The 12663-nt window shown below is 41.8% G+C and overlaps 1 protein-coding gene across 4 annotated transcripts in view; it reads left to right on the forward strand.

Annotated features, from left to right (window-relative positions):
• Positions 1-12663, forward strand: part of anks1b (ankyrin repeat and sterile alpha motif domain containing 1B) — a 276356-nt gene that overhangs the window by 96104 nt on the left and 167589 nt on the right. For 3 of the 4 annotated variants that reach the window (XM_074698643.1, XM_074698642.1, XM_074698641.1), the window contains exons 5-6: positions 2882-3025; positions 12249-12324. In XM_074698643.1, coding sequence (XP_074554744.1) covers positions 2882-3025; positions 12249-12324 — 220 coding nt within the window. Of the gene's footprint in view, positions 1-2881; positions 3026-9661; positions 9725-12248; positions 12325-12663 lie in introns of those variants that run through there. The other variant, XM_074698644.1, reaches the window with a different exon arrangement.

Consider the following 12663-nt stretch of genomic DNA (forward strand, 5'->3'; position numbering starts at 1 on the left):
CCAGTCTTGGATCTGGTAGAATTTGACTTTCAAGGTTTGACTCTTACATTCATTCTGCATGAGGACAGTTTGATAAGGAGTGAGTTGAAGAAAAATCTCACCCTGACTTTTTTGAGCACTGCAACAAACTGAAGCCTTGTCAAGTTTTTTTTTTGTCTTATTTTTAGTAGAAAATGTCTTTTTAGACTTAATATGAGCCACATGCACCTGACTACTCCAGAGAAATTTCTTGTTTCAAGTTGTTTAAAGACAAAAATGAGATCTAAAGTGCTTGTAACAAGTACAAAAAACTGCCAATGGAACAAGAAAAAAGTATTAAGACATTATTCTAGTTTCTAGCAATTTTTTTGAGCAAATTTTTGTTGTTCCATTGGCAGTTAATTATACTTGTTACAAGCAATTCAGAACCCATTTTTGTCCTTAAACAACTTGAAACAAGACATTTTTCTGGACTGATGAGTTTAATTTGGCTCTTATCGAGTATAGTAAGACAATTTTTACTTAAAATAAGACAACAAAAACTTGATAAGATTTAGTTTTTTTGCAGTAGGAGAAGCTTTACTTTAGGAAACAGAAGGTAGGGAGAGAACACTCCAGAATAAACACCACACACTCGTGGAACACCTGTGACAGAATCTATTTTTAATAAAGGATGTAGTTGCCTCTCTTGATAAACCGTCACCAGCTCTTGTGACTTGGCGCAGTCAAGACAGACAGACAGCTCTGACGTGGTGGTAACAGCTGAGGGATCATTTTGTTTTCCCACTTGTTGTGACCATATGTGAACCTCTGCAGACCTCCTGTATCTGATGAAGCTCCCTGCGGCAGGTGAAAGGAAGCAGGTGGTGACTCAATCTGCACCTTCTCTGGGACAGCAGCGGGTGTAAGCGGTGATGATAGAGTCATCTGTTCAGAAAACCTCGAGTCATTTCTGATTATTTAAAATACGGCAGATCTATGATGAAAAGAGAACTTCCTCAATTACCTGCTGTGCTGCGCTGACAGGCAGGTAGACATTTTTAGAGCTGCAACTTTACTCTGTCATCAAAAAAGTCACACACACGCTCAAACCCACACTAACATTCAGCAAACTCCTGCTGATGTTCGGATGCAATCACGCTCTCTCTCTGTGAAGGTGGTGAGTAATTGCAGTCGAGCAGTACAGGTTTGTCTGACTGTGAATGAATAATTTATAAAGGCAGCGGTATTTCTCTCTCTATCCCTCCCTCTGCATGATAATGAAGGGAAATCCCTACGGTGGAGTCTTCTGCTGCACAGAAATGTAACTAACACGGGGCAGAGGTTTACTTTCCACACATATGGAACACACGCAGATACACATTAAAGGTGGAAGCTATAAGGGTAGCGTGTTATTTGGCTGAGATTTACAGGCATCAACCGTGATTAAGCAGAGAGAGAGCTCTGCTTGTACAACTCAACCCTGCGTTCTGTGAGTTCAACAGACACATTTCACAAAAACAGTGAAACAGACCCAACTTAATGCTAACCTTTTGACCCCTCAGTGATTTCTGAATTCATATTGTGCCTTTCAGAGTATCAAAGAACAGGCTCAGTGTGTTCTGGTTTAGCAGGAATTCACAAAGTATAAGACTATAGCTCGTTAGCTAGCTGGTTACTGCTCCAAAATGCAGTGTGACTGAAAGCTGTACAATGACGAACTAGCAACAAGTTCAGACATTCAAGCAACATCTGTATAATATGTGTGAATGCACTAATTCTATGTATGCTAGCATGACAGATAGGCGCTAGCTTTAGCCTGGTTTGTATTTCTGTGTCGGATCAACATCGTACCCAACATGGTACATCTGTGTGGCCCTTTTTCGTAGCCTAACACGAACCTCCTACCAAACATTTTATTTTAATTCATATAAAAATCACCAAATTGCTTCATGAAGCAAGTACAAATCTTGGTGGAATCAGGAACAGGCGATTTGACGCTTATACAGACCACACTGCCCTCATGTGTTTTGGAGCAGTATTGCAGAGCGACATGAATACATAGACTTAGCAGCACGTAGCGCTCCTTGCTGTGCCGACCACTACAGTGTCAGTGTACAGTAGAGTCAATGCAGAAGTATAAACCAGGCTTTCAGTGTGCTAGCTTGGATTGAAAATAGGCTAAGTGATTAATAATGAAACATGACACTGAAATGATGCACTGTAAGCAACATACTAACTGACAAGTTAGCATGCAGAGTGAAGATTGCACTGTATGAGCCTGAAGGGGGCAGCCTTAGTTCCATATGAAAAACATGGAGGTCAAACAGTTAACAGTGATAATCAATTGAAGATATTTAACAAGTAAGTGCTTGAAAATACAGATTCATGAGTCAACATATAATGAAACACTGAAAGAATGTTCTTTATGGCTGAAACAAAAAGTGTAGTAAAGGCTAAAATAGCTGTAGCTAAGCTAACTCTGAATAGGTTGTCACCTCACTAGCCTTATTCTAGAGAGATTTCAGGGCTCTGTTTGTCCAAATAGCCTCAAAAACTGGAGATGACGATTAAAATGCTGGAAGAAAAGAAATCTATCCAGCTAATCTGAAGATATCAGTGGCTTAAGATTGTATCAGTTGGCGCTAAGTCGCTAAAGCTGTTTAAGTCCAGGCTAGATAGCATGACCAGTATCCAGAATGTGGAACAACGAAAGTAATGACAGCTTAACACTGTAAGCTAGTGTGTGTCACATACTAGCATTAGCAGCTAACATCAAGCAGACATAGGCTATAATGTAGTTTTCTTTCAAATTTTTTATATTTTCTCAATGTTTAACACTCAATACTCTTGAGATGACAGAGAGATGTGACTCCAAACCCTACTGTCTTGTTCCTGACATGTGGTTGTGTTTTCTGCACAGGTGGTACGTATGCTAGTGAGCGCTCACCCCAACCTCATGACCAGCTACACCCGCCAACACACTCCGCTACACCTCGCTGCACGCAACGGGCACCACAGCACGGTCCAGACGCTGCTGGAGGCTGGCATGGACGTCAACTGTGTGGTAAGCCTTTTTACCCCTTAAGATGTCGGTGTCTTATATGAACATCCCAGGATTCAAAAGAGGAAACGATTACAAAACATTATTTCATTTGCTTGTTTTATGTGATCAGCAATCCCACAGAGACTGGATATCATCTTTAAAGTTTTGGATATACATTTACAGACAGAACAAGCAGATGTAAGCTCTTTAACAGGATCCAGACATAAAGTGAGACCTGACTTTGACTTCTTTCTCTTATATCTGAAACTTCTGCAAGCCGAGAAGGTGACTTAAAGACATCTCCTCGTCCCCTTCTCGAAGTAAATCTTTCAAAGTCTCTGTGACTCCAAATCTCCTTCCTCCTTTCTCCTTCCTTCCACCGTCTCTGCTCTATGTGAATATTTCAGAAGCTGCTGTCTTGTGTTTTAAATGAAAGCGGTACGGCTTTGTTTTCTGTGAATATAATACACCGCAGGCATAAATGTTTGGCAGATCCTCCTTTTGAAAGTGTGTGTTCTCTCTATTCCTGTGTGAGCCTGTGTGAGCCTCCCGTGGTGTGGCGGTGGAGAGGGATGAATAATTGATTGGGGGAAGAGATCGAGAGTGCAAGAGGAGGAGGAAGCAGAGGAAGAGGAAGAGGACAGGGTGTTCCGGAGAGGTCCTGAAAGTTCAGCGCTCCCTTCGTCTCCCTCCACTTACGCACCATGCTGCTTCATTACTGCACCCTCACTGTCACGCTGTTTGGACAGGCTCTCGTCTTCGCTCATTTACATTTTGTCTTCTCGAGTATTCCGAGTCAGACTGACGATTGAACGCAGCTTTGTCCCGACTCTTTCTGGGCCATTTGACTTTGTGAAGCCTTGTCAAAATACAGCCACGCTTTGCTGCTCTCTTCAACTCTGTTTTCTTTCCTCTCGGGACAGTTTCCTCTGACAAACTGAACTATTTGACTTTGCTGGCTTGTCTTAATGTTAGAAACAGAGTCACTCAGCATCCTGTTTGAGTTCTGTCCTCACTGATTATAATGATCCTGTGCGTATGTTTGAGGTTTAGCTGGTGTCTGTTATCTCCAATCTCGGTCTCGTCTCCGAGAAGCTCAATCTTTGAGTACATCTTGTTCTCTTCAGCCCCCACACAGGCTCGATCTTAAACCTCTACATGCTCTGTGGTAGTTTTGCAGCCTGCTGGAGTCTGAACTTGGTTACTAATTCAAACTCTTCAGGTGCTGTCAGCAATGTAAGCTCAAAAATATCAAATGTTACCCTTACCACGTTAGCCAGCTGTATTACTTGATGTTTGCAAGTTTGTCAGCTGTCCTTGATGTCCTCCAATGTATGATGTCAGAGTTTTTATTCAGCTAAATATTTAGATTATTCAGAAGTCATTAAGGCCTTGTACACATGTAGCTGGGTATTTTCAAAACTGAATATCGCCCCCTCATTCGTTTTTAAATATGCTTTCGTCCACACGCAGCGGGCAAATTCGCTGTTTTCTAGACGTAGAACCCGTGCCAGCCAATCAGTTTCCTGGCATCTACAGGAACCGGAGTAAAAACATTGTTTTTAGTGATGTAAAGCTGCAGTCTTGTGTGGATGACAGGCGTAAATGTATCAAGATATGTGCGGTTTTCCAGATACCCGGCTACGTATGGACATTGTCTAGGACTTCTTTCCCATATAATAACATTGCATTTCTCTTACCATTAAACCTTTATTTGACTTTAAGTTCATACAAAAATCCTTTTTTTGACTATAATCTTAAAAATGAACAACTTTTCTTTACTGTAATCCCTTAAGCCAAAAACACCTGTGTAACTCATACCCAGGTTAAATTAGATGTTGTTCTTGAACTCTCTGGAGTATATACAAAAGTTTGGTCTCTGTAAAGGTGGCACCCTGATCTTTGAACCTCAAAACGTATTGGAACTATAACTATTCTTTACTTCGTGACGTAAGAACACCTAGAAATTGTCCTCACTTCGATTCGTTTTTTTTTTTTTTGTGTGTGTGACCGCAAATGGAAAGATGACGGTATGGTATCAACACTGGAGAGATCATAGAGCAACCAAGTGGGTCAAATAAGGTGTCAACCAAAAAAAAAACTACAGTTTTGACACCATAAGTACTGAGATGTAAAACATCTTGCAGAATCTATAAGACGTTGTATTCAAATCTAAGTTAAAACAGTCCACAGGCAGGCTGCCGACAGCTGACATTACAACTTTGTTTTGACTTCAGTCTTCCAGCGAAACATTATTTTGACTTTCATTAAAACCTTATAGTAACATTACGAATTTACTTCCATTCTCCTGTAACATTTTGGCTTAAATTTGACGGTTGTTGTATAACTTTAATCTGGTATGATTTTTGAACACTTTATTTCAACCTTGATCTTACACATTTTAACTTTATGCTTGAATTCTAAAGAGATGAAATAGAAGAACCTTCAAGGGCTTCAGGGCTGAGTCTCGGAGAGCTCAAGAGTCTGGATCCAGAAAAAAGGAACTTCTGAAGCACATGTTTGAATAAACACAGCTTTGCTAAAGGAATCTCCCTCGGTCTTAAAGTTTAAACATCCTTTGTAACTGTGCACAGAACGGGTGAATCTGAGACTCAAAGTTCTGATCTGACTTGATGTTCGTTTGCTTCAAAGACATACGGCACAACAGATGCTGCGTTCGTCCTCTCGCAGGCTGTGTAAGCACAGATTACTAACAGTAGATGAAGCGTGTAAAAAGGCTCTCTGCTCCATAGTTAAAGACAGAGGAGGGTCTAATAGAGCGAAAAAACTGCTGTTTAAAAGTATACATTGTCACATCAGGGCCTGTACTGCAGAGCCCGGCACATAATTTTGTACCTGCTGAGAAAAACAGCTGTTGTTTTCGTGTGTGTTTGAGCACAAGCGTGTGTTTTTGTATGTCATCCCTGGAAAGACAGATACAACCTGACCTGCTTGATATGGAAGCTGTTTTGGTGCTCTCTCTGTGAAGAGATGCGTGACTCAGCGGCTTTGCACCCATCTTCTCTGCCTTCTGTCCCTGATGCAGGCTGGGAGAGAGTGTGTGTGTGAGTGTGTGTGTGTGTGTGATTGTGCGTGCTTGCTCTGATCTGAAGAGGACGGCTGTGTTTCTCTGCAGGGATTTGGCCTGAGGCTCCATGTGTCTCGTGAAGATGAACACTACTAGCCCCTGATATGGCTTGTCCTCTCCACTATAAACACTGCTGCTCTCTGTTTCACTCTCTATTTTTCATTCTCTCTTCTCTGAATTTCTTTCTCTTGCTGCGATAACAAACCTCAGACATCTCTGGTCTGTCATATTTACTCCTAACTCTGCTCTGCCTCATTTAGCTAAACATTTAGCAAAGAAAGAGCTCCATCTTTCCTTTTTTCTTCCTCATTACAGCTCAGCCTAATGCACATATCATGAATCTATTACAAGCAAAAACTTTCCTCTTGGTGAGTTTAACTTTGTGTCCTGCACGACACAGAAACATGCAGTTTAGAAGCATCCATGAGCACAGAGGCTTTATTTGTGAATAGAATAGAATAGAATAGAAAATACTTTATTTATCCCCGAGGGGAAATTCAGGAGTCACCGCAGCATTTAAGAAAACAAAAGTAAGAAAGAGTATAGAAAGTGCAAAAAAAGTCCATAAGAAATTAGATGACGACATCCCGTCCACCACTCGTCCACCACTCTCCAGCCCAGCCAGTCTCCACCTCCACAGGGTCCAGGACTGAGCCTCCCCAGAAGTCTGTTCAGTCTCTGTCTCCTGGATCCTGTCTGCTCACAGCAGGCGAAGCGCCTCCAATGTGGCTCCGGCGTCCGATGTCAGCTCCGTCAGCCACGTCCGTGAACAGCACGATGCCGCTGGGTTAGCACAGCTAGCTCGTCCATCCCCCGGGGCTAGATCCCACGTTCCCAACAACGATGGATGGAAGGACAGGTCCACGTCGTCACCTCCCAGCTCACATCCGAGAACCAGCACGTCGTCCTCACCTCCTCCTCCTCAGCTCGAGGGAAATCATCAAGCCCTACACTAGTTAGCATTGACATGCTACAGGCTGCTAACAGCTAATTTTGCATGTAAACAATGCAGCCATGGTTACATGTAGGATCTCCAGACAAACACAGGAGAAAAGTAGTAAAAAATATCGCCGAAGCCACAAAAAGTTTGGTGTCCGTGATCGACAATGAACCATACAAAGTGATGATCCACTCCAAATACAAAGATTACGAAAAAGAGACAAAAAAAATACAAGAAACTGACAAAGACGAGAGAGCTGCTGCAACAGGCAGCTACTTGGGTAGCGCCTAGCAACGAAAAACCAATTAAGAGGCAATTAAGATAATAGTTCATAAAATATTCTTCATTGTTGACGAGTTGCTCTCTTTTGTTGATCTGAATTTTTCTAACAGGAGAATTATGTAATGTACCAAGTGTATTGTATTTGTATCCTATAAGGATAAGCCTGCAGACACAGTAGACACTGTCATTTCTGCCTTTTAGGGAGACTATTTTTGTGTCATACGTTCGTTTTTGCGTTGGTGTAAGGGCCCCATATATGTACTTAACATCAGAGCACCTCTGAGGAAATATATTTGTGTGATTTTGGCGCCCCCTGTGGAGACAGCAGAAACAACTGTGCCTCTGTTGGAGAAAACAACTTTTATTTGTATTGTATGTATCTTATGTTTAAACTTTAGGGCTAATGACAGTTTTGGCACCCCATGTGGAGAAAACAGAAACTGTAATCGCTTAGTTTGAGAAACTTTTTTTTTGGCAAATTTGTTTGTATTTGTTCTAAAGATAGGAAAATTAAGTCAATATGGGCTTAATTCCTGTTTAAACAAAGTACATTGGGCTGACCAGGATCGGATTGATCTATGGCACATCTAGGTCTCTATGACAACACCACACCGGCTGATGAAGTTTAATAGTGAGAAGAGATAAAACACAGAGAACGGTGTATTTCTCTGCTGAAAACGATTTCTGTGACTAATTTTGTAGTGATGGTGGACACAGGAGCCTAACTGTCAGACAGAAAAAGGACAGAAGAGCAGAAAAAAGCTAAACGGGAGAAAGGCTAATTAGCCTTTAGCTTGGACTGTATCACTCTAATATACAGAGGTTAAACTGTTTGTGCTAATGTCCTTTCAATCCCACAGTCAGCAGTTATTTTGCAGTGGTCTCTTCAAACTTAAAAGTCTATCAATAAAATGAACAGTGAGGTTATGTTAGCTCTGCTTGGTAGATGACTGTGACAGTGTTTTCTTGTTGTCATGTTAGCCTACAGATATGTCAGGGCACCAGGCTAACATATAGCCAACTGCTACAACATTTGCTTGATGTCACACTTCAAACTGCAGCGCTACATAGCTGTACTTTTAAATACCTTACCTCAGCGCGTTGTATCCAGTAAAAAGTTGTCTTGAACAAATAAAATTTGTTTCGATCCGATCTCCATTTAATTCCAAAACAAACACACCTCGCTAAAAGTAATTAACAAAGTATGTGAGACTCCACGCTAGAAGGTGGCGAGGGAGTGCAATTAAAACAGATCCTCATCATAGCATCTTTAAGTTACTAATGTTGTTGCTAACAATGTTGTGTGTCTTTCTTGATCATATTGAAACATTGTTTTTTGGTTTCAACGTGTTTCATAATTTACCAATAAAAAAAGTACCCCAATGACCCTAATAGGAGTTTATAGGCATCTGGATTGAGATTGTAATTTTGTATGTATTTAAATCAAAGCATCACACATGCAATCAGTACAACCTTTCAACATCTCCAGTTGCTGTTAAGTATAGAAATACTTTCCCTTCCTCTCCCTGTCCCCCTCGTCCTCCCTGTGGCCTTCTTCTATTTGAGCCATACTGTTGACGTTAAGAGTGGACGCTACAGGCAACTCACAGATGGCCACCACCATGTCAATTGCCACGAGTGAAGAGCACTTTGGTACTGTGTGTGTGTATGCAAGTGTGTCTGTGTGTTAGAGAGAGAGGAGAGGGAGAAGGCAAGTGTTTGCACAGGTCAGTAATTGGAGTCCAGCCATCAAGGTCTGTGTGAGTGTGAATGAATAATTTATAAAAGCCCCCCCTTTCTGTTTTTATAATGACGAGGGGAAAGCCTCATGGTAGCACCTTCTTGTGAATTGGCAGGTAGCCAACGCAGGGCAAAAGTTTAGTATCAACACACACCTACACACACACACACAAACACACTGACACACACTCATAAACACACGACTGCCTCATCTATGCCGTCTGTACATTCATCTAAACATCAACAGCGTCTGCTGCGTCTCTGCCAGCAGCCATCAAACAGAAAATCATCTGCCTTTCAATTCCAGGAAGCTCCTAGAGAGCCAGAGCGGCCTTCCTTGTTTCCGCATGACATCATCACACAATCGGCATGGGAAACGGGACGGGAAGTGGTATAGAGATGACCGTAGGGGCGGGAAGGTGAATAGGGCAAGTGTGGGTGTGGGGTTTATTTCCTCAACTCCCACTTCTTCTCACTTGAATGTGAGCAGAAACCGAGCTTATTGACACAGGCTTACGCATTTTGATAAAGCCAGCTTACAAACTTGAAAACACATTTTCTTTATTATAATTTCCTGCTAAACCTCAGGATGTTTGACATTTGACCTTTTGAGGATGTAGGAATGACTGCACGGCGTATTTTGGATATTTTTCGCCGTAGATCACCCAAAGTAAGTTTCCCTGTATGGCACGAGTGTGTCTGTCTCCTTCAGCGTGGTGTTGATTTGTACTTCCCGGCCTCATTTCAGCAGATCTGGCTCCCCTCCAGATCATTTGTCTTCATCAAGTCGTGGAGTTCTGTTTCAATCCAGGTCTTCATCCGTGCTGTCAGGGAGCCAAGCGTGAAGGATGTGGCAGATTCAGCGTGTGTTTGTTGCTGCGTGTGTGCTTTTAATCATGTCTGTGTGTGCGCGAGCGTGCGTTCTAAGTTCAGGTTGTGTTTGCTGCTTGTTTTACCTTCACGCAGGACGCACAGGGCAGCATGTTGAGTTTGTACTTTATGCACACCTGAACAAAAGAAAAGGCTAAGCGTTTAGCAAAGATGCACCTTCATTCATATTTCATATATTCACTAAGGGCTTACAGAAATCTTGACACTGGGTTTATAAATTTTTTGCCATGGCTCATTTTTGGGATGTTTCGTACTGACTTTAAAGGTCCCATATTATGCAAAAATCACTTTATTAAGTCTTTTAGTTAAATTTTTAGGTCTTTGGCTTTCCTCCCAGCCCACAAAATGTGATACTTAATGACAAAACCTGCACTTAGTAGTGCTTGTGAATATAAAATCCTGACCTAAAATGAGCTGTTTGGATTTTGGGGATTTGTCGACGTCAGTTATGATTTTGGCTGTAAACAGCCACATAGAATAGAGTTCATTTATCAAGGAAATGTGCCAGCTACACTCAGTAAAACTGTGCATGTGTGTGCTAGTCACTTCACGGCCGACTGCTTTTCCAACTTTGGACAGTACAACAGAGGGCTAGTGAATACACTGGTCCTGAATCCAGGCGCATTACCAACCATCCACCAACAAACCTCTGACCCTGGAAATGTGAGTATTTTAAATGCTGTGTGCTGTGGAGCAGAAGTAAGAGCTTTTCCTCAGTGTCCCCCCTGTCTCTGTGTTAGCTTCAGGATGATAACTTTAGCTGCGGTTAGCCTGTTGTCTTAGGCTGTAATGTTATGGTAAATGAACTTCGCTGTTTTCTAAACACTGAGCACTCAAAGCTCGTGGTGCCCCTCTCAGTGATGCAGAAGAGCGTGAAGGTCACGCCCACTAAATCAGACATTCTGAACAGAGGGGCTATGAGAGCCTGGAAACAATGCTGCTGTGCTTGATTTATTGGCTTTTTGGACCAAAACATGTTGCTACGGTTTCATGAAGAAATCAATGATCCATATTAAACTGCAGAAAAGGAGCATAATATGGGACCTTTAAGCACACATTTTGGAGTTAAATAATGATAATAAATGGAATACCTCTTTAAAATCAACCTTTTTGTCAGTGATGTATTGAGAATCTCTCATTTCAACACAGGAAGTCCATGTTTTTCCAGAGATGCTACCTACACAAATGACTAAAATCTATTTTCTCCTGTCTGGAGAAAAGAAAGTTGATTTAGATATTGGATGTGAGTAATCCTTAGAATAAATGTGTTCTAATACAACAGCTTTCCACTAAATTCAACGTTATGAAAGTTCTACGACTCATTTCTGGCTTATGGCTCCAGCTTACTTGTTTCTCAGTTGCGCTGTATTACATTATCCTGACAAGCGTTTCCAATATTTTCCCACTAAATTCGAGTATATAAATGTAGAAGCGCTAACGTGATTCAAGAAAGGCAGATTTATTGCAAGGCTGTTTTATGAGACTGTGTTTGTTTTTGCTTTCTCCTGGTAGAGTGGAAACTGGAGGAGTTCTCCTCATGTTTCAGTCCTAAAGTTGCAAAATCTCACAAACAAAACTACACTACTGGGAAAAAAATATTGTCAAAACGTTGGTTGAGATCTGTTTTTACAGCTCTGACTCTCTATGCTGCTTTCTCTGTGCAATAACTTCATCTGTGGTTCAGGGAAATATTGGGAAACCTGTGTGTTATTCCCCATACTTGTGCTCAAAAAAAGTGAACACACAAAAAAATAACAAGCAAGTACATGAAAGACAGTGGCACAATCGTCCCCTGTTTGCTTTTCATTAAGCGTTCTTCTAACTCCTCCCACACCCAGAAGCTAAACTTAAGCTCCCAGTGTCAGCATATCATCCCTCTCATCACTGCTCGTCCAAGAAGGAGCTTTTACCACGGCCCTCCCTGTGCTGGTTTCTAAGTGTTGCATCATATCTGTATCAGTAACATCTTCATTACGAGCACTGGGGCTGATTCGAGGGTTGAGGAGGAAAACCAGCTCCTCCTGCCTGTGTAAGGATCTGAAATCAGCACGGCCTCATGCTGTTTCCAGGCGAGGGGATGTGTTTCTTATTTCTAATTTTGCTGAATCTCTGTTTCTGTGAAAAACACATATCAAATCGAAACCTCGCTGTCCTGCTCCTTTTTTAATCCTTGGCCTTTTTTTGCCATGCCTTTCATGCTCTCAATCCACTCGTGGTTTAGTACCGTCTATTTTTGGCTGTTTTCAATTGTTAAAGTGATGGAATATTAACACACACTCACACACACACTCTTTCTCTTTCAGACAGAGAATGGCAGTGCCCTCCATGAGGCGTCTCTCTTTGGGAAGATGGATGTAGTTCGCCTTCTGCTTGACTCAGGTGGGCCTCTGAACACACTCTGAAGATAACAGAAACACAGTCTGCTTGTTTGTTTGTGTGTTTTGTGTTTGTTTTTGTGTGTTTCTTTTGTTTTCACATCTCTTTTTGACCTGTGGCTGGATGCTCAACGTGTTTTTGTGGATTGATTTCACCCTCGAGTGAACTCCAGGCGCCTGTCTGCTGTCATAAAATCCTGGACTTTCTGCTTTAGCTTTGTTTTGGCCTTTTTGTTGTTGCTATAGGGTAAGTTGCAGAAGCAGTGTGTGATGCCTCAACTTCGTAGCTTGTTCAAAGATTGTGGCGTTGAGTAGAGGCCAACATGTAACCTCTAGAGTTCAA

The sequence above is a fragment of the Halichoeres trimaculatus genome, unplaced genomic scaffold (genome assembly GCF_033239565.1).
Source record: "Halichoeres trimaculatus isolate MK-OKI-2021-1 unplaced genomic scaffold, fHalTri1.1 fHalTri1_scaffold_21, whole genome shotgun sequence".
NCBI classification, from domain to species: Eukaryota; Metazoa; Chordata; class Actinopteri; order Labriformes; family Labridae; genus Halichoeres; species Halichoeres trimaculatus.